The 21,164-nt window shown below is 40.6% G+C and overlaps 1 protein-coding gene across 1 annotated transcript in view; it reads left to right on the forward strand.

The window, feature by feature from the left end:
• PCNX2 (pecanex 2) overlaps window positions 1-21,164 on the forward strand; it is a 159,806-nt gene that overhangs the window by 3,147 nt on the left and 135,495 nt on the right. The window contains exons 2-8 of the mRNA XM_040597716.1: window positions 3,054-3,259; window positions 5,860-5,974; window positions 8,237-8,273; window positions 9,168-10,457; window positions 18,790-18,937; window positions 19,106-19,251; window positions 20,468-20,561. Coding sequence (XP_040453650.1) covers window positions 3,054-3,259; window positions 5,860-5,974; window positions 8,237-8,273; window positions 9,168-10,457; window positions 18,790-18,937; window positions 19,106-19,251; window positions 20,468-20,561 — 2,036 coding nt within the window. The remainder of the gene's footprint in view (window positions 1-3,053; window positions 3,260-5,859; window positions 5,975-8,236; window positions 8,274-9,167; window positions 10,458-18,789; window positions 18,938-19,105; window positions 19,252-20,467; window positions 20,562-21,164) is intronic.

A 21,164-nucleotide genomic window follows, 5' to 3' on the forward strand; every position in this document is an offset into this window, starting at 1 on the left:
ACCTCTGCCTTTGTGCTAGTTGAATAACATTAGTAGACATGTGGAGAAGAATTTGGCCATTCTCTGGACGGGTGGAAGCCCCAGCACACCAGCCTGTATTTCTGCCTGAGACCCCACACTGTTCTGGTGCAGGGTATAACAACGGAAGCTACTGGAAAACAAAAAGTACATTATGGTAGAGTTTTTAATTGGGCAAAAGCAAAGAAAGCTAGAGCTACAGCTTCTACAGAAACCTGTGGGATGTCATGAAACCTGCTTTCTAATGAATTTGTATTTGTGGATGGGTTGTTTTCTGGCTTCTAATAAGATGTCAGCACAATCAAAGCTTTTACTGTCATTCATTTTACTGGCATTCAGAAGGTCAGAGAGCTGCATGGGTTCCTCTCGTTAATGCAGGAGGGGTGCTGCTGTGACCTTGTCCCAGTGGGGTGTATTCTCTCAAAGTGAGTTGAAAGTAGCCAAAGAATTAAAAAGTTATTCAGCAGAGGGGATGGAGAGAGATGATGAATACACAGACACATGGTGTAATTATAAAACCTTGTTTCCATAGGAAACCAGGCTAATTATAACTATAGTGCATCAAAAGTGAATCTGTCATATAATTCTTTAGTGGTCTGTAACTTAATTCCTCCTTAGCTCAAGCAGATTTGATAGCTTTCGCCTGTCTGTACCTGGGAACACCAACCACAGTCATATGACCTCGTGCAAGAAGCCTGATTCAGAAAATCAATTGCTTTCCATTCTCAGCTTTATCTTTCTCTTAATTCCTGTTCATGTGGGCAGGGAACAAGCTGTTGGCTTGTACTAAGCTTGCCGTAAGATTCAGAATATTAAGGATGCACTGGCCTTCTTATAGATAGGCAGGCTTGGGATTGTGAGCATGCATGGCATGTATACAGGGGGAAGCACTGTGTAACTTGGGCAGATGGGCAGGGAGGTGACAGGCAGGCTCGGGCACAGCTCCGGTAGGTCTGGTCACAAGGCAGGGATGAGGACATCCAGCATTCAGCACTTGCTAAAACTGGCCCTCTTTTTCCACTTAGAAATCTGGGAGCTTCCTTTGATTCTTTCTTGTAGCGTGCTCTGTGCGCATAGACTGCACTAGTGGAAGTCTATTTTTGTTGTGTCCTCTTGACATTATTCATGTAATATTTATTAAGGTTTATGAACATCACCCCTGGAGCACTTTTCTAGTGACTCATTCTGACTTGCTATTTCATAAGTGGTCAGCCTGTGCTTTTTAGTTTATAGTTGAAGAGATTCCTTGCGAAGTGGACAAATCTTTTATTAAACAAATCATTACAGATAATTTGCTATCATTCTTTGTGAAACCAAACTATTTTTAACTTGTATTTTGCAAATAAATTAGTCATAAACCACAAATTCTTCAGCCTCATCCATCAAACCTTATACCCAGGGAGTGTGGCCTTGCAAACTGATCCTGCGTCTGGCCCGGATTTGCTAAAAACCTGAAGGGTATGCTTAGTGTCAATATATACATGGTATTACAAAGTACTTTTAACAGACTAAGCCTCAACTTGTAGAAAGTACTGTCTTTCTTGTCAGGGACCATTAGTAAGTAGTACCTACATGATAAATAGCTTCTCCACTTTTGTGCAAGAGATTCTTTGTGTATGAATCAGAATAGTCATAAAAAAGGATTTGCCTGAAAATTTTCACATGTACATCTTGAAGGTATGAAGTCTCACTAAGCCAAAAGCAGCAGCAGAATAGCAACCCGCTGGCTTGTAATAAACACAGAAATGATTCAACATGTTCATTTCAACTCCAAGATAAATGCAGTGACTTGTTTTAGAGATGAAGCAAGCATGCTGTGTTCCTCTCCCTTCACCTGTGTGGTCAATGTCATTTATTTATGAATTTGAAAAGAATTCTGATCTTTTACATCCAAATGTAAAAGACTTGACCTGCAGTGCTGATACTTAAAATGATAGCTTTAGGGCCAAAGTAAAGACCGTTCTTAAAAATAAATTTCGGTAGGCTTTTAGCAAATCCTGAGCATTCAAAATCTTCCTGATTTTTTGTTTGTTTGTTTGGGATTTTTTTTTTTTTTTTGTTCGCTGCTACAAATTGTGCAGCTACAACAATGCTCTGTTTAAAAAAACCAAAAAAACTGGGAAGAGGTTAAACTCACTGGGAGACTGGAACTGGGTGACAAGACATAAGGGTGTTCCATGACTATAATGGTCAAAGGTTTGGACCTTCAATTATAACTGCAAGTGTCTATCACTATGATTTGCCCTTTACTGTAAGGAAGTATTTACATATTAAAATGTTGTTAGTATGTTATGTCTGTGGAAGAACTTTACAGACTATAGTTGAACTGTAATTAATTTTAATGACTAAGAAATACGGTGCTTGTCACAGATCAGCAAACACATCACAAACAGCTGCAAATTAACAATTATGAACTTCAGAAAAAGAACTCAAAGATGCTGCCTCTCCAAATGCATTTTAGTCATTTGCTTTGACTAGTCCTGATTAATTATTTAAAATTCTTCAGCGGTAAAGATACTTGGGAACATGTGAAGTGTTAGAAAAAGGAGATCAAACTACAGGATTTTACTGTTAAATTGTAACTGAGAAGCAGGGTAAGATGACAGAATATTTCAGAAGGGGTTTCCTGTTTGTGGATAACTAATGTTTCATTTTGTGTCTGTATTTTTGTAAGTTCATAGTTTAGGAAAGGCTGCAGCTACATTATCCTGGGAATGCAGTATTTGAAGAGGGTTTATGAAGTTTGTCAACTGGGAGATTTTACTGATTTTGTTAAAAAATAAATAATATCCACAGCTAATCAAAAGAAGAATAAATCTTGTAAAATGGTTTGAAATTTGAAGGAATACTTAGACCTTTTTTGTGAGCAGAACTCAAGTATACTGGATGAAATATTACTTGTGGTTATAAAACTCAGTAGAGGTACAAATAATAGACAGTAAGGAATAAAGAGTTTGAACATTACTTTAAAGATTTTAGTAGTTTCTTCTCAAAATAAACTGTTATGATTATGTCTTTATTATTTCCTTCTGTAGGCTTTTCCAGCAAATGCAGTTACAGTTTTTGTGTACTGCAGCTCGGTGACAGTGTTCTTCACAGTAATAAAGGTGATCAGTTACCGCCTGCACCTTATGTTTGATAAAGGAGAAGTAATTCAACAAAAGCTCTCAAGAAAAAATGGAAGACAATGTAAAGATACAGAGGTTCCAAAAGGAAACACGGTTCAGCCCTCAAATCATAGGTAAGGTTTTCATTGCACATTGCTGGTATGTTCTGTAAATGGATGAGTTTGCACCGTGGTCCTACATAGCAGAAACCCCTTACGGTTAGTTGTGTGAGGAATTACACTTTTAAAAAACTGCCTAGTGCTTTTCTTTTTGGTGGCTGCAACATGCTTGTGGTGGAGCAGGCAGAGCTGCACCTGAGTCAGAGGTCAGGGGAGTAGCTGGGCACAATGAAGGCAGCAGGGAGAGACCAGTCTGGGAGGTGCTACAAGGTCCTGGAGAAAACCTGGGAGAAGTTTTCCGGGGAAGCTGTAAGTGTTTGCTATTTCCTTTTCCTGCTGTGCTTACCTGCTGGAAAGAGGAAAGGAAGTGGTATGTACCCGATGCTGAAGAAAATGCTATAATATCACAGTTTTGAAACCTGAGTTCATGTTGCCTCTATGTGTTTGTAGTAAGCTCCTTCTCAATCCAGCCTAGATGTGCAAGTTGCTTTTCCCCCTTATGTTTTATTGTGACTGCCTATGATGCTTCTATGGTCCTATTCATGAGGAAAGCTAGAACTGCTTGTATTTCTCAGGGTTTTTTGGTAGGTATTTACAGCCTCCCTACTGAGGAACCAAGTGCTATGTCTCTGCTGCAAATAAACAGTCAAAGTCAATAAGGCTGCTTCCAGGTTGAGCTGCTGTTAGAAGTAAAAATAGTATTGGGTTAAAGACTAGTACTGACATTTTCCAGATTTATGTAATAGGTAGAATATTCCACTGTACACTTTTTGGAATAAATGGAGACCTCTCTTGCTGTTTTTTCAAGATTAAGTCATACAACAAATGAAGCTGGCAAGCGGCTTCCAGTGTTCCCAAGCGTTATGACGGATGTGAAAAATGCTGAAATAAGGTATATCCAATAGTGATGACTGCACAAAAATGTCCAAACAAAGTTTTAACCAAGTAGGTTTGTTACGACTACCAGTCAAGCTTCAACAGAGAGCTCTGCATAAAAGAAGTTTGGGTATTTTTCGGTGCATTTGCAGTAGCTGCTGCTAGCTCTGTGCAAGCTAAGTAGTGTCAAGATCATTTGTGTACCGCTATCCTACTGGTCTTCTGTGCCTTTGCACATGCACATCTGTGCTATGCTCCTGGCAGTGAGATTGCTGGGAGTGTCAAGGTTTGCTCGTGTTGAGGCTCTTCTGAGAAATGCATCTTATGCGTATCACTGACCATACAAGGTTTTAATTTTAGGTTGGGTGATGCCTTTCAGGCTCTTTCTCATTAGTTTTCACCAGCCCACAAAGCTACTTCCTGTTTACAGATGTCTGATACAGTTATTTAAGAGGTTCATCAGTTGTTCTAGCCTGGCTTATTTAAACAGAACCTCATTATCTTCCTGTTCACTGGCTGATGAAATGACTGCAAACTTTCATTATTCTGCCTTTGTTCTGGCTAAGAAGTAGAGGTAGATTCACTTAAAACTTGCATGTTAAATGACATAACTGTTCCTTGTAGGAGGTCCTAGGCACCACAGTCCATTATTTAGGACTTGATCAGAAAATAAAGAACTTAGTATTTTGACAAGATGGATGACAGAAGTTTTTAAACAGGCCCTGGTAGTTGATGGGCTCGTTGAGCAAGTTTTTGAAGCCATCTAACTAAAAAAAAATTGATGGAAAAGTGACTGAGACCCTGAGGTAAATAACTTTATAGCTTGTATACAGCTCTAGTGTTTTAAAAATAAGGCTTTTGGAGGAAAAAACCCCGAACCTCACAAACAAACAAGCCCAAACCCGTACTTTTTGTCATTTCACTATAGTGTTGTTTTTGTGTTTGTTTTTTTAACTGAACTTTTGTTGTGCTAAACCAACACATGTTCTCACTCATTAGTAAACCTTGTGTGAAAATACTTGCTTATATCCATGGAAAAGCCAGTAGAAAATAGGTGCATAAAGAGTTGGTGGATAGTTGGATGCATCTACAAAGGAAGCGATCAAGAAGTTGTCTTATAGCATGTGTAATTAATAGTGGATGTATGTTTGCCTTGGCTAAAACAAAAAGAACAACTGTTATTTTGTAGTCTAGTGATTATATTAATACACATTATGTGTTGCATTTTAAACACTTGTTTGATGAGACGTTTGTAAATAATCAGGCAGTTAGATAAGCAATATGTACAGAAGGAGGTAAAAAGCAAAAGTTGTGAAAGGAGCAGCATTTGACTGTTATGTCTAATGAGGAGCCCCCAACATCCTTTTGTGCCAGTAAATCAGTGTGTGTGTCAGGCAGGCTAAATGACGTTACGTACACATAGGAAGTTTGAAGATATGTCATATTTCTTATAGCAATGCTCTACTTGAAAAGACACCAGTACCATTTCATACCGAGGGATTTTTATTTATTTATTTATATTCAGCAAGTTGTCTTGGTGAGGAAGAAGCTACAAATAGGGGTTATTACAGTATTTTTCAGCCCTCTGCCTTCAGCACTGGAGAGGAAAAACTTGCTGTCATTTCATTGTGGTGTGCTACTTCTTCCTATTCTGTCTATTATTCCTCAGCTTCCCAAAACTCACTGTGATCCTCTGTGGTAAGAAGCATTGCTTTATTTTTCATTTGCTTCCTTTTCAGCAATAACACTGGGGACAATGGTGTCAACACTGAGTCCAACCAAGATGACTCTACCCAAACAATTAATGACAGTTCAAGGGTACAGGCTCTGCACTTGCAGAACTCACCAGAAATGGTTAGTATGTGGTTTTCTGTAGTAGTGTCTTCTGTTTGTGCGGTCCAACCACACAGGGTTTTGTATTGCCAGGTACTGATCACTTGAAGCACAGGTCTGCCCTGGGGAGGAAGGGTCAGTTCCATGGATCTACTAGGTATACCGATGTTATCAGTCAGCCTTGTCCTAAAGGTTTGGGTTGCAAAGCTGAAACTAGTGTACATAATTCTGCACTTCTAAGGAGTGGGTCTGTCTGCTCTATAGATACCAAATGGCTTTTTTAAATCTCTCCAAGAGCAACTGCTTTTTGTGGCTGCTTTGAAAGAAGGAAGAGGCTAGTGCAATCAGAGCAGCCTGTCATTGCCACAGAAGGGGATCTGCTACTGGAGCATTAATAATTTGGTTTTGCATAACTAGACTTATGCTTATGAAGTGAACCCAACACATCTTGAGTATTTGAACAAAGCATAAAAAACATTTAAATCTAGGAAATGCCTACATGAGCTTAAAAATATGTGTGTGTGCTGTGCCAATGGCCATGCTTTCTAAATCAATAGCATATGAAGTGATGAAGGGGATGTACGTAGATGTTATTAATGAAAAAAAAAAAGGAAACACCCATGAGAAGATTGAAGAGTTAAGTATTTAAAAAAATTAAGAAACAGAATAATGCTGTCTGTTATCTTAAGCTACTCCCCATGTATACTGTGATAAAATCTTTAATTATGTGATCCCATGCTATTTTTTCTACAGGACTCCTGCCTCAGTCAGTGCAGAGGATGGTTAGTGATCTTTGAATAAGTAGCTATTTGATACTTCATTATGTCTTCATATCCCTCCACTCCCACCCTGTGTCCCTATTTATTGCAAACTATTCAAATCCTGGTCCGAATTGGAACGATTTCCTCTTTTCCTGGAGTGTTTTTACCTTTTCGTAGCATCTGTATGATTCACAGACATTAATAGTTTTCTTTTATGAGGTAAAATATTTTTCACTTTGTTTCTGTCCTAGCCCCCAGTATTCTGGTATTTGTCCATTCTGCAAACCCATTTCTTCTTGGGATCTTGTCCAAGTCTCCTGTTTGTGAACATCTGGGTCGGGTCTTGTCAAACTTAGTTTCCTGTTCCTGCTGCCAGGATACCACCATGAAATTTTAGGAGATAATAATTATTTTCCTTTTGGTTTTGGTGCCTGTTGGACAGAAGAGTGCCACGTTAATTTTTCCCCAAACTTTTTTTTCTAGTTTTGTATTTAGGCTGTTGAATTTAGGCTCCTGAAGTATTCTTCTGGAGTATTGTGTTTAGTTTTGAGCTCCTCAGACATTGACCTGCTTATGAGAATCCAGCAGAGGCTACCGAGGTGGTTGAGGAATGAGGTATGTGATGTATGAGGACAGGCAGATGGGATGTTTTAGCCTTTGTAAGGCTAAAAAACCTCCTTTTGTAAGACTAGAGGAACTACTTACTCCTGTCTTCAGCTTCCTAAAGCTTCCTCTTTTCTCAGAGGTACCCACTGACAGGATAAGAGACAGTGGCTGCAACTTGCAGGCATTAAAAGCTGCAATTAGATCAATTAGATATAATGGGGTTTTTGTGTGTTTGGTTGGTTTTTTTTTCCCTTACCAAGAGGGTGGTCAAATACTGGAAGAGATTGTCTGGAGAGGTTGTGAAATCTCCATCTTTGGAGATATTCAGAGCTCTGCTGAACTTGGCCCTGAGCAACCTGCTCAAACTGTACCTGCTTTGAGTGTGTGTGTATGGCAGAGGGGATTTGGACTAAATGACCTCCAAAGCTTCCTTGCAAACTAAATAAATCTATGATATAATGGCTCTGTCCTCTAGTTTTCCATTGAGAAATTGTTACCAAGTGCTGGAGACCAAACATTTCATTTTAGTGCTTTGGAAACATGTAGCTGGAAAACTGGAACAGACAAAACCACATTCTATTCCTTAATGATTAAAAAAAAAAAAGAATTATCTGGATTAGGCACTGCAAAATGTGTTTTTTTAAAAAAATCTTACTGTGGGGTTTCTTTTTTCCCCTCCCCAGACATCACACACAATTGCAATGATGCAATTTGGAGCATGACTGTTCTATAACCATCTCCCCCACCCACCCCTTGCATTTTGTGCAAGGTACATGTCCAAATTTCAGTGATGTTAAGCAACTTGCCAATGCTGTAATTAACCTTTAATTAGATAGATGTTGCATTGATAGATGTTTTTTCCAACATAATTTAATAAATGCCCATGCTAATTTTGTTTGTTTCTTTTTATTTTTAGGAGCTGCCAACACGGGAAACTATTGAAGATCTCAGAGGTATCTTGACCTTATAAATCCCTTTAAACCTTTGTTTAATCATTGCTTGACACAAAAATAAAAATGGCACAGAGGACCCCATGGCAGGTTCTGTTGTGCCTCCTGTTAGGAGCTGAATGGAAAAGAATTCCCTAGAGATTTTATTCTCTTGAGCTAACAGACTAAGCTTTCTTAGCTGTCAGCCAAGCTGTTTGGGATGTGGCATTTTGGTGAGTGTGCAAGTAGCTCTTCCCATTTTGACATGGGTAGATGAGGGAGCCTTCCCCCCACGTTCTTGAGCAGCTCTGTGCCTCTAAAGCGTTAAACCAGGAAGTTGGTGCTCAGATCGCATCTTAAAGCTCTTGAATATCTTCTGACTGTAGACTCCTGTTTCGATTGTTGACCTTTAGCTCTGCAGTGTATACTGCAGCATGCTTTGCTTTGTGTACAGTTCCAGTGCTTGAGGTGTCTCAACATATTTTAGTTTATCTCCTTTTTTGTTAAGGTCGATCACCTTATCCCATGGAACTATTTAGGAATTACACAAAGTGATATAACAAACTTCTGCTGCACTGGCTTTTTTTTTTTTTTTTTTTTTCATCTCTCCCTAAGGGAGGATAATTCTGTAAAACATTTTAGTTTGGATATTAGTTGTTTCTTTACCTATTTTGATAATTTAAAATAAATAGACATGCTGCTACATGTATCCTGACCTGGAAGGATTCCAGCTTGCTTTTATAGTATTTCAGATGTAGCTAACAAAAAAGATCCTTGCTTAGGAACTGTTTTAATCAGCTACATCATCTGAGCTTCTTTTGTTTTGCTCTGGATCAGATTTTGCTTGCTAAAGATCATTCTTGAATAATGCAAAGTGTTCATGTTTGTGAGACCTAACTCCCATGTGTTTTTTATTAGGTGTTACGGTATTAGAAGACCAGGCTGCACCACCAGTTTCATCTACCTCACCCTGTATCAAAGAAGAGATATTACCTGTTTCTACAGCCTCTGCTTCAGGTGCCACCACATCAGCAATAGTGACAAAACCAGCTGCTATGGAAACATTTTCTGATAATGGAATAAATGAACAAGGAGGAAACGGACAGCCATTTGGACAGCATGGATCCCAAGATATTCTTGCGGACAGAGATGTAGCTAAAAACTTCTCCAATATTTCTTCATCACAGGGTGATGTTCTAAGGACTGGAGTTTCTTCAGAGCCATGGGACAGTGAAAATTCAGTTATTTCAGACCATTTGAGTAACCCTAAAAGCTACAAAAGAGAGAAATTGCCTGATGGATCACCACAGATAGGCTTTACCAGTAACTGTCCACAGTGCAATGCCATTGCAACCAAAGATTCCAAGCACATGGAAGGTTCTTGCAACATTGGTAATACCCGTGAGGACCTGGACTGCTCAGACAGTGAGACTGCTGTTGCAGTTGTGGACAACTCTCTTCCTGGAGACCAGCTATGTGAGCCCATTAAAATTGTCATCACAATGAGTACTACACCAAACACCACCCTCAGTGACCTAGCGGGTTCTGTCCACCTAAAGGCTCCGGGAACTGAGGGAGTGAGCTCAGCCCACGAGTCTGGTATAGTTACAGCAGGCTGGCCAAGTCAGCAAACTAACGAACAGCTCAGAATCCCTGTTATCACTTTTGACCTGTCCGATGACAGTAAAGGTAAGGCTTTCCCAGAAGTCAGTGAAAGTGAAAGAACTCCAGAAATTTTAAAGGCAGAGCTGTCATCCAATCAATGCTCTGGCTATGAATCGGGTGATGCAGTAAAAGAGCACAGCAACCCAGCAAATACTCCTTTAGAAACTAACACTTGTTCAGATCCAAATCAGGACAATGCTTCTGAAAATGTCCAGACTGTGGATTTAACTTCTAAGGAAGACCTGCAGAACCTAGACCCGCAGTCCTGTAGAACTGCTCATGAAAAGAGGCACATGCGGGTGCTGAGTGTAGACAGTGGGACAGATGTGCTTTTAAGTAAGAATTTCGTGGAGGTATCTGACAAAGAAAAGACCTTACCAACTTCTAAATCGGATCTAGAAGCTAAAGAAGGTCAGGTGCCCAACGAATCTAACTTTCTAGAGTTTGTCTCCCTCCTGGAATCCATTAATACCTCAAAGGTGAAGTCATCAAATCAGTCCACTGTCAAAATGGAGACAACAAAGGAAAATGGGATTGTTGGAGGTATAATGCATGGTTTGCAACTCTTTTGAATTAAAGAAGTTGTGACTAAGTTACATTATTTATAGCAGCTTAGCCTGAGATCTGCAGTAGGGCAAATTCCTAGAGGAAAACTGGTTTTGCTAATAGGGCCAGTGAAGGGCTGCGCTTGGTGGGACAAGGTGATTTAGTGAAAGTGTGATAGTGTCAGCTGAGTTCTTTGAATATTTTTATTTTCTTAAAGATACTATTTTGGGAAAATAATGCTAATGTCAGGAAGCGTCTGGTACGTATCTAGTATTCAGTACTAGAGTAGCATGCATGTGGCAGGCCTGGATTGTTCGAGTACCACAAATATGTATAGCTATAGTGTTACACCTGCTTTTGCCCATCTTACCAGGTGCAGGTTGAAGAGTTGTCTGTGTGTGCCCGTAACTATATAGAAATTGTCATTGGTGATGGTTCAACTTTTAGCACATACACTCATATTCCTGAACTTCCTGCACAGTTGTGGGTTGGTTTATAATTTAAAAAAAGAAAAAATAATAATGGGTTTGTTCTCAATAGGTAAGAGTTTTGATTTATAGTGCTTAAAACTAAAATATTTGGGTTTTAAGGAGGAAAGTTTGGTGGTGGTTTTCAATGAAAGCCCCCGTTATTTTAATGAAAAATGGTATTTTCCCATGCAAGTTTCCATTTAATCAAAACGGCTTTTACTTAAAAAAAATCTCAATCAGCTAGTTTTAAAACCTATATGCAATATAGCTCTTACATAGAAATACCTGGTTTTAATCAGCATTCTCATTGCTGTCACCTAACTCGATGACCACTTTCTGTTAGGAAGAAATATTGGAAATATTGTTTGTAGTGCCTTTAGCAGCTCTCTAGGCAAAACTAGTAGGACTGTTTCATGAGGATGCAAGGCACAGTGCAGTTGCCAGGTGATGGGTGCAATCGGTTTAGATGGCCTGGGCCAAAGTGAAATAAGACAACCCATATCTTCCCCTTCTCCAAAATGTTTGGTTTACCTTCGATCCTATAGTAAGCTGTTCTAAGACAGCCTAAGAGGATGCAGTTTCGATACCTATTTTGCGTGAATGGTAAGAAAATTAATGGTGCTCAGCAGAACAGCTTGGCACTCCTGTTTTACAATGGTATGCCCGTCCATAGACAGACTCTAGGGAGTCTCTGCTCCCCCAGTTCTTTCCTGCAAGAACCTTCCATTACATGAAAAATGCACAGCTGATTTCAAAGTTTGTCAGCTTTTTGAAAAACAAATGTGACATTTGTACTTTCACCTTGTTAAAAAAAAATAATTTCGTCGCAATGTGTCATTTTGCTGTAGATTCCATTTACCTTTCACTTTGCCTTTCCTAAGTCATTCCTCTTATCTGTCCTGTCCAATGCATTAGAACCTTATCTCATTCCATCTTTTGTTTGTGTCTGTTTTTTCTTTCACTTTATAGTTGCTCCTTCTAGGCTTGCTGCCTCTTTTCTGGTCTGTCTTACCCATCTCTCCTGCCTTCTCAGACTGTTCTGAAGGGCAGTTTCTGTCGTGCTCAGTCGGGTTTATCAGCCTGCCTGGCTGGCTCCACGCTGTGCTCTGTGGCTGCCTGAGACAAGCGCTGAACAAGCCTTGCTTTTGACCGGAGCCTGCTCAGCTGAGCCCCTGCTGAGCCCAGAGAGCCCTGCTAGGTCCCCGGGGTGCGGGGTCACCTCCCAGTGCAACAGCATGCAACAGTACCAGGGTCACAGCAAGCAGATTGCGATTTTTTGCTACTCCTTGACCGTTAAAAGGAGTATTTACAAAATAATTTGACTTCTGTGTGATGTGACTTAGCTGGAAAAGAGAAATGATAGAAATTTTGGAGGTAAGCTTAAATAAAGGGAGGAGCGCTGCTAATCTAGAAAGGGCTTTCAGGCAAGTACCCTCAGATAATGTGAATGGGGAAGATTGAAGATTGCTACATAAAAGAAAGCAATGGGTGATTAGAATAAATCAGACTGAGATTCCACAATGACCCCCCCCCCCCAAAAAAAAAAAGCCCCAAAACTTTATTAATGTGTATGTAGTTATTATGCTTTAGATCTGGCAAATGACATTTTTCTTATTGGAATGCAAGATCCTGAGGAAACAGAAGGATTCTACTGTTCCTTCAAACCAAGCTGTTACTTAAAGCGACCTGGACTGAATTGCCTAGTTTTCTGAAGTCCATACATTTGTGAGACGGTGAAGGTGAGCTGCAAATGTGTATAATTAAGCATCCCTGCTTGTCTCCAGCATGGGCCCGGCAAGTGTCACCCTAGGAAAGGAGCCAGGCTGGCAGGAGGGGTGTCCTGCAGGAGCTGTGATGGTGGCTGTGGCTCCTGTTGCTGTGAGACGTCTCCTGCACCTCAGACCAGTGCTGTGGGAAAAAGGAGATTCAATCTGAACTCTTTAAACTGGGGAGAGGTAGTTCAAAGGCAGTTATTCTTAAGAGCAAGTAGGCTTTGTTTTCCAGCCTAGTCAGAACGTGCTGTTTGCTAAAATAAATTACTGTCATTACTGGCAGCTTCCCCACAGTAAGACTGGATTTTAGGAATGAGAAAGCCTCTAATTTGTTTACAGCCTTGCAATTACAAATAAGCTCTAACAAAATAGCATCTTAGAACAGATCTGAATAAACATTATTCCCACATTAAAGTGGTTCAAAAAAAAAAAAGCGTGTGGGGGGAATACAGAGCAAGTCAAGCTATGCAGCAGTTGTTTTGAGGGAGGTTGGTTGTGTTTGTTTTTTGTTCTTTTAACCTTGCAAACCGCCTAATTGGCAAAAGCTAATAATAGATGCCTGGTCCAAATGAAATGCACCCCACAAAGGTGTTTATTAGGCAATGTGAGAAACTTGGCAAATTCCTGGAAAGCTGAATATTCAGAGCTGTGTGTAAGAAAGCTGACACTTTGCATAATTTGGAGAAGGCAGGGAAATGTGCTCATCAGAGCAGTCTTGCGAGTGAGTGAATGTCATGGATGGGTCTTTGTTATAGGTGCTCCCTCACAGAACTTGTGAGTTCTGTGGAAACAGAAGAGATATCATCCTGACCATGTAAGCCTTTGCCAGTAGACAGCTCAGTAAAATGCAGTACAAGAAAATTAAAGCCTTGCTTTACGCTACCAAGGATGCCAGATTTAATGTGTTAAAAGACAGGATGTAAAAAAAACTGTCTAAGAGCTGTTCTGTTGCCACCACACCTCTTCTAGATCGTGAGAAAGTACCACTGACACTTGCTAAAAATGACTTTCAGGCCAGTGTCCTTTCAGTTTTGAATCAAGCTTGCACCACCCACGTAATGAAGGCCTGTTGAAGGGCAGCTGCAGATTTTCCTCAGTCTTGGAGAAGCTTGAGGGAAATCAGGTTTATTGGCTGCTTTGGGTCCCTCTGACGTGTCTGGAGCTGGGCATCAGACTTATGCAGAGCAAAAACTCATGTATGTCCCCTCTGGCACAGCTGGCTTGTAATCTGGGACAGGCATTGTTACTAGCTGGGGACCAAAGCCTGCCATGGGGGAGGTGGGGACTGGCGCGCTAGAACCTAAACCAGGGCTGTGTGGCCTGAATTTAGATGTTTTGCAGACTCTTTTTAGAAAAGTACTCATCATTCTGGGCAGTGCACAGACCACAACCTCAAGTGAGTTGTTCTGTATCCCAAGCAATTACCCTTCTCCTATAAAAAACTGAAATGTGCTTCTGTGAATAATTTTAGACTCTTCATTTTTTTTTTTTCCCTGCATGTGAGAAAGAGGGGTATCACCTGCCATATAATTATGGGGAAGAGGGATCTTGTGCATTGAATCACCAGCCCAAATGACAGCCACGGTGTGAGGTGACAGCAGGGGAGTTTGCCAGCAGGCAGGTGGCACCTGGGGCACAGAGCCCTGCCAGGAGCTGGCTCTTCTCTGGGAGCAGCCGTGTGCCATCCCTGACTCTCACGCCACAGGGGGAACCACGTGGCATTTCATGCCCTCTTTGGATGAGGAGGAAATCTGGTGCAGAACTTGGTGCTGTAAATCTGATACCTGATGTGTTAAGGCTTGACGGGTTGAGATTTTAAAATTTCAGTCTTTAATCAAAGAGGTAAATAGTATGTTTGATGACAAGACTGATACCTGTAGAGAAACTGCGAGGTTATTTGAGAGGGCTGTGTTCTGTCGTAATTGTTAGGTATAATGATGAGACTATTTATGTGAGACCTCAAAACCTTGATTTTATTCCCAGCTCTGCTGCGGGCCCAGGAGATTGTTTTGAGCAAGTCACTTAAGTCTCTCGGTCCTGTAACAGGTACAGTGAGTATTGCTAGTTTTTCCCATCACTTCAGGATTAATGTGGTAATCCCGATAAAGGGATAATCCCATGCACTTCTTCAGTGCCCATACTGAACTTTAATAGCAACTCTTGGGCTGTGTCAGGTTCCCTGGGCACTCCTGTTGTTTGGCAGGTGACCAGCTTTTACGTTAGATTTTTCCTTTAATGTAGTGGCATAATAGGCAAATTTGGCTTGAGAATAAAGTACATAAACTAGATGTTTCTGCTAAAGCAGTCAGTGAAGAAAGGGTTGGGAATGCCCTTAGGGTATATTCGCCAGAGATAGGAATGGGACAGTTCACAACTCGTAGAGCTTTTGTTTCGTGCTGGTATTAACAAGAGCATATATATAGAGCCATTTGAAATCAATTATCTCTGCGGCCAAATGGGCACCAAAACAATTTTAAAGTGAAAATTTCTATTTTAGAGCATAGTGTGGTGGAAGGAAGTAGATTCTGTAGCAGAGCAATTAATGAACAGAAGAGACTCAAGCTTAATTAGCTTAATTCTGCCTGACCAGATTTCAGACCAGATGGCATTTGAAATTATGACAACAGTGGCATTTCAGCTTACAGGGGTGAGTTGTGGAGATTGGGATAGGGATATACAAGTAAAACGTGGGAAAACATCTGGGAGACTCTGGAGAGAGGGCACGAAATAGTAAAATTATTCTGGAGAAAAGTTCCAGAGCAATGAAATTTCATTCTAATTACCTAATCATAAGGCAGCTTTAAAGCTGAGATACACTGACAGTTGGTTATCACAATTACTATACGTACAAAGGCTGCTCCATTTCAGCTGTAAACTGTTTTCAGCCACCTCCCAGTGTGGACCAAAGGCTTGTCTACAAAGAGGATGTGGGATACCTAAAATCTGCTCCACAGGTGAAAAAGTTATATGGGAAAGGACATTTTGGTAGCATAACTGCATTTAAATTAGGAACTCATTTGTCAGCATTTGGATGTTATATTTTAAAGTAATGTTGCTATGCTGTTACAACTCTGTAGTGCAGATAAAAACATTTACAGGCAGTATCTTATACCCATGTGGACATAGAAGAAATGATTATCCTGATCAGGATTTTACCAGGATTACTAAAGGTTGTATCTTGTGCACAACCAAAGCACAGAAGTGGTGTACAGATCAAAACTTGGCTGTTTGTGCAGGACACTTCTGAATCACCCTTCCCCAAGCCTGACTGGGCCTGAATCCTGATACTTAACGCCTCACGTATGAATCATGTGGCATATAATTTCCGGATAAATTACAAAGTTACTTGCAGAGCCCGGGTCTGAGTTTGGGGCTTCTGTGAGCCCGGCCACGGGTGTACACCGGAGAGGTGTGGAGCAGTGGCTTGGGGTAGATGGCTCTAGCAGGAGGTCACAGGGAGGGTGCAGGTACACTGCCATGTTGGGCTTTTTACTCTTTTGCTCTTGGAGAGAGTTTTTCCTAGTAACTCGAGCTTTGCCAGCACAATTTCCATGCAAGGAGCGTTTGGTGACGCAGAGCTGATTACATACTCTGGCAGAACACTCCTAGTCTAGACACCTCTATCTCCGTGTAAATACTGAAGGTGTAAGTCATTCAGAAGAAAATTAGTAATAATCATGAAAACCAGTGACAAGCCCATCATGGTCCACCTTTCTAGTGCTGGAAGTACTCAGCACCATGGCGTTGTCTGATTGGCATATAAAGCCTGTAAGAAGCAGTATGTTTATGTTTTTATTATTATGACTCTTTACCACTGCAGGATGTCTGCAAGGCTTGTGGTTTGGAATGGGAAAGAGAGGCATTTTCTAAAACCACTAGATAATCAAATTAAAAAATCTTTTTAATTGTTCCAGCCCTAGAGCTAGTTTTGGGCAATATGGGACCAATTAGATTATTAAAACCACAGTTTCTGATCTCTATCAATTATTCTTATAGCTTGAACAGCCCAAGCCTTTAGGAAAGTGCTTTTGATTAGGTGTCTGTGGCTCCGTCGCCTCCCTCAGGTACAGTTACATCATTAAGGGGATGCTTCAGTATTGCCACGGTTAAATAAGGCACGATTTCTGCTTAAAATGGAGTTTAAAACTTTAATTAGGAAAGAAAAAAAGGCCCACTCCCCTCTCCACTGCTTTATTTTTTTTTTCCTGAGTAGAGATAAGTAGATCTGGAAAACCTATTGAATTTTGTCTCCATGCACAACAGTTACAAAAGATTTCCCTAAACCAAACTTATGCTCATTCTATTTATTGCACAAGAAGTCAAGGTCATTAGACATCATCTGCTACAGGCTCAGAACGTCGGCAGTGTTGTAGTGAGATTGGGTTTTTTTTCTTCCTTGTGGAAGCTGAAGGAAGTTCCAAGTGAGAATTACATGGTGTCTTTATCTCTACTGCCCATTCCCACATGCTTCTGGTACCCCAGTTCTGGCTGGTGAGTGTCTGGGGACCTAGTGAGACTCTTCAGGCTTGGTACTGCTTGTTGTGCTTCACATTAAGGGCTGAGACCTGCTGGGACAAGATGTGGTGGTACAATTAAAGTTGTTCCTCTGCTTCTGGATCCCACATCCCATCCCATGTTCCCCCGACCCACTCAAAAAAAAAGTAAGTGAAATGCCTGCAGTGGAAAGTGGCTATGTGTGAGAGGCTTCGGGCATTAGAGAGGTGTGTCCTGTGAATTGAAACTGGTGTGGATATGTCTTAATTCTTGAAGGTACGTTGGTTTGCAGAAGTGATGTGTTACTAGATCAACTGATACCGTTGGAGGAAAACAAGACTGAAAGGTCTGCATATCCAAAAGCTTCTTTGCTTTTTTCAAATTATATCAGTTGGCCTAATAAAAGGTATTACAGCTCTACAAGCCTTGAATCTGTTTTATCCTTAGACTATCTTAGCTGTGACACCACTGGTTCTTGACTGGTGACTCTTGCAGGTTAGGATAGTACTTGTATTAGTAGGAAGTATGGTTTAACAAATGGTATTCTTTGTGGGGCAAATTTCTGTGTTGTGTTTTTTTTTTTTTCTTGATGATTAGATTTTTAAGGCATTTAAACAGGAAATATTGCAAGAAGTCTGGGTAAGTACATTTCAATACACCTAGCTTAGTGCAAGAAGCTACAGGACTCACTGAAACATCTCCAACAAGCACCACAATTTTTTTTTTCTTCTATTTAAAGCATTTAATTGTGTGACTGCACATGGTGGTGATAAAATCACTGTCTTAGCTGCATTTTAAAATCCTAACATACAGTTTATTTTAGTTTACAGTCAAAGCACATTTGCAAAATGTTTTGTTATTCAACATGAATATTTAGTTACTAAAAAAGAATGTTGCTTAAAAGTTGTGCATGTATATAAGTAAATGATGTACAGGTGTAGGGAGATAATAGAAATATAACTGGTATTCAAATTGGTATTCAGACTGGTAGAAATTGGATGAGTCCATCATGTATATTTTAATTCTATTTTGTATTTTCCAAGCATAGGAAAACCTACTGTGAAATTGTTTAGCCGGTTTGTCTTGTCCTGCATCAAGTGTGTGGCTGGTGGCAAGAGGGATTAGGCAGCTACCTGCTTTCCCATCCTGGAGCTCTGTTTCCTTTGAAGGTGCTGCTGCCCCTTTTGTAAAAGGGGAATGGGCCAGTGCTCCTGCTTTTCTGCTGCCAGTATACACAGCTTGGGAACAAATTACGGCCCCCAGGGAAGCAGCCTTTTACCATTCTAGGTTAGGGACAGATTTCTGCCCTCTGAAACAAGAGAAGAAAGCAGAAATTCTCTCTTGTTTGTCCTTTGCTTCACACTGCCTGTTCTTGAAACAACCCATTCACACAGCCTCCTCCAGTCAGAGTACCTCCTCGTCCACGTTTCTGTGATTGCATTGTTTTAAGTAATTTTACTAGTTTTATGGAAAACATTAATTACTGCAGCGTTTTAGCTTTTCTCTTTTAGATGCTCTTGTTCGTGGTTAATGAATGAAATTCTTGACAGTCATCTGCAGAGAGTGGCTCCACTTCACTGCCCTGTTTTCCAGATAGCCAGATGACGGAGAGAAAAGAAGAAATGGTGGGAACAGAAAAGCACTGTGAGCAACTTCCTAAACAGGAAAGATCAGATGTACAAAGCCAAGATCGTGCTAGTACTAGTCCGGTGCTACCAGAGTCTGCCAAATTTGCAGCACTGTAAGGCCAGTTTACTTTACAATTTTGTACTTCAAAGATATGATGTAAGCTGTTTTGTTTCACTGAGTAGAAATGACATAAACTTTTAATTAACCTCTCTTTCTTTTTGTTTTATTGAGAACAAGAAAAAAGTTCCTCATAGTAGTTTTGAAACATTTTTGTGTCAAGTTACCAGGGCAACAGGCAAAGGCAGATAATCTACCGGGTAACTTCTCAGCAAGACAGTTCTGTCTTGCAAGTAATAAGTGGACCTGAGGCATCTGTGCAAGACGAGCTATCCGTGGATGCAATGCACGTGTTCATAGATGAAAATGGTGAGTTTCTGTACTTGGAATAATTACAATGTGTGAGGAAACTTCTGTAGAATCTTTAGATGCCCTGGAAGGGTATTTCTCTTGTCTGTTACCAATTGCGTCTTTTATTGTGTATGGAAGAAAAGGGCTTAGTAATTTAAAGTCAGATCAGCAATAACTAGAGTTTTCAAAATCCACCAGCGACCATCAGAGACCTGAAGCTTACACAGGATGTGAAGTTTATCTTCCAAACGTCACCCTCAAAAAATGCTGGCTAGGCCAGAAAGCTACTTCTGTCTTTGCAGAAGGACCCTGATGCTTTCTGCCTGGTGAGGAGTTTTGCACTGGTCTGGCTGGGCAAAACGTTCCTGCTTTTTGCTGTTTTGTTCTTCAGCTGTCTCAGACTGAACTCTCTGATAACGTGGTGGTTGCTGTCATTCGGAGTTGTGGTCTGCTCCCCCTTTCAAGAGAATTGATGAGTCTTACCCCATGCCTATGCTTCTTGTGCCAGTGCTCTGCAGCTGTTCCTGGAGGCCAGAGCTGTAATAAATAGACGTGATAGTGGCTTGGTTGAACTCCCTGTAGTGCCCTGTGAGGTGCTGGCCCATACCTCTGACAGGCAGCTGTCCCAAAAGCTGTGTTTCCCTTAAAGCTGCCTTCAAAACCAGTGTGGAATGGGTGCTCGTGGTAGCTGGGTTTGTGACCCCAGAGATGCTGTGGTTTTCTGCCGATTCCTCCTGGCCCTGCGTGCAGCCCTGCAGCTCCTGGTGTGCTCTAGGTCTAAGAGCAGCAGCTGCGGGTCAGGCAGACTGCATGGTTTCTGGGTCAACGAGCAGTGAACCTTCACTTTTTGCTGCGTATGCAAGGAGGGAGTAGCAGCGGCTACACTTAGAACAGAATTTTCCCCTGCGTTGTACCTCCAGACCTCAACTTTGTGAACTGAAAAAAAAATACTTGATGATTTCACATTTTACAAGGAACGTAGATTGATAGATGGGCTTTGCATTTACTTTATATGCCTTTTAAATTTTCACTGGAACTTCGGAGTTTTCATTTGTCTCAGGTTTTCAGTTGTTCAAATGTTAATTTGCTTTCTGAGGTCTAAAATAAGCCTAGTGCGCAGACTGAAAACTGTAAATGTGCCTGACCTAAAATGTATTTTTTATACACTTTGTGTGTAAAACAAATGATCATTTCACTGAACTGCTTTTTTTTTTTTCCTCTGTATTTTCTAAAGGGGAAATTAGATCCTGTTATTTAAAGGCCGGCTGTCAGAAGGAAGGAAATTTTCGACATCAGCTATCAAATTGTGATTGTATTTCAAATGCTCAGTAAGTAAGCCCTGATTTTTGGAAACTTTAGAAGTTTTCGTTGCAAGAAGCTATGAAACTAATTGTAGCTGTTAAAGTGCATGTGAAGAGGACTACTGGAAAACAAATGTGCTAACCTCTTCTAGAGGTGTCAGAGCTTGCTTTTTTGTTTGTTTGTTTTGTGCTAATACAGTACTGCTTTGTAAGAGTGTTGATAAGGAAAAGTAAAAAAACCTAAAACTACCCAGTGTGCTTTCATTAGTTTCTGGGAATAGTCAAAGTCAAGTGTGGTGATTATAATTAAGATTGTAATTAAAACAAAGTATGTGGGACTGTTAGTAGCTGTTCTCTCAACCTTGTCTTTCTCGCTGCCCATCCCTGTTGGGTCCACTGTAGATTTTTAGTGCTGTGTCAGTGTCGGCCAGTGACACTGCTCCCTGTGGATTCTAGCAGCAGAGCCTTTCACCTTACATGAAATGTCCCACGAATAGTTTGCCGCTCTGAAAAGGTGTATGAACAATTTCTTTTTACAAATATCTCTTTGGAGTGATCCACATGAATCCTGTATTCGTTACTGTAATTTCCACAGTCTCTCCCATGTGATCTGTTGTTTGTATATCAGTA

Source organism: Falco naumanni, chromosome 6 (assembly GCF_017639655.2).
Source record: "Falco naumanni isolate bFalNau1 chromosome 6, bFalNau1.pat, whole genome shotgun sequence".
In the NCBI taxonomy this organism is placed as follows: domain Eukaryota; kingdom Metazoa; phylum Chordata; class Aves; order Falconiformes; family Falconidae; genus Falco; species Falco naumanni.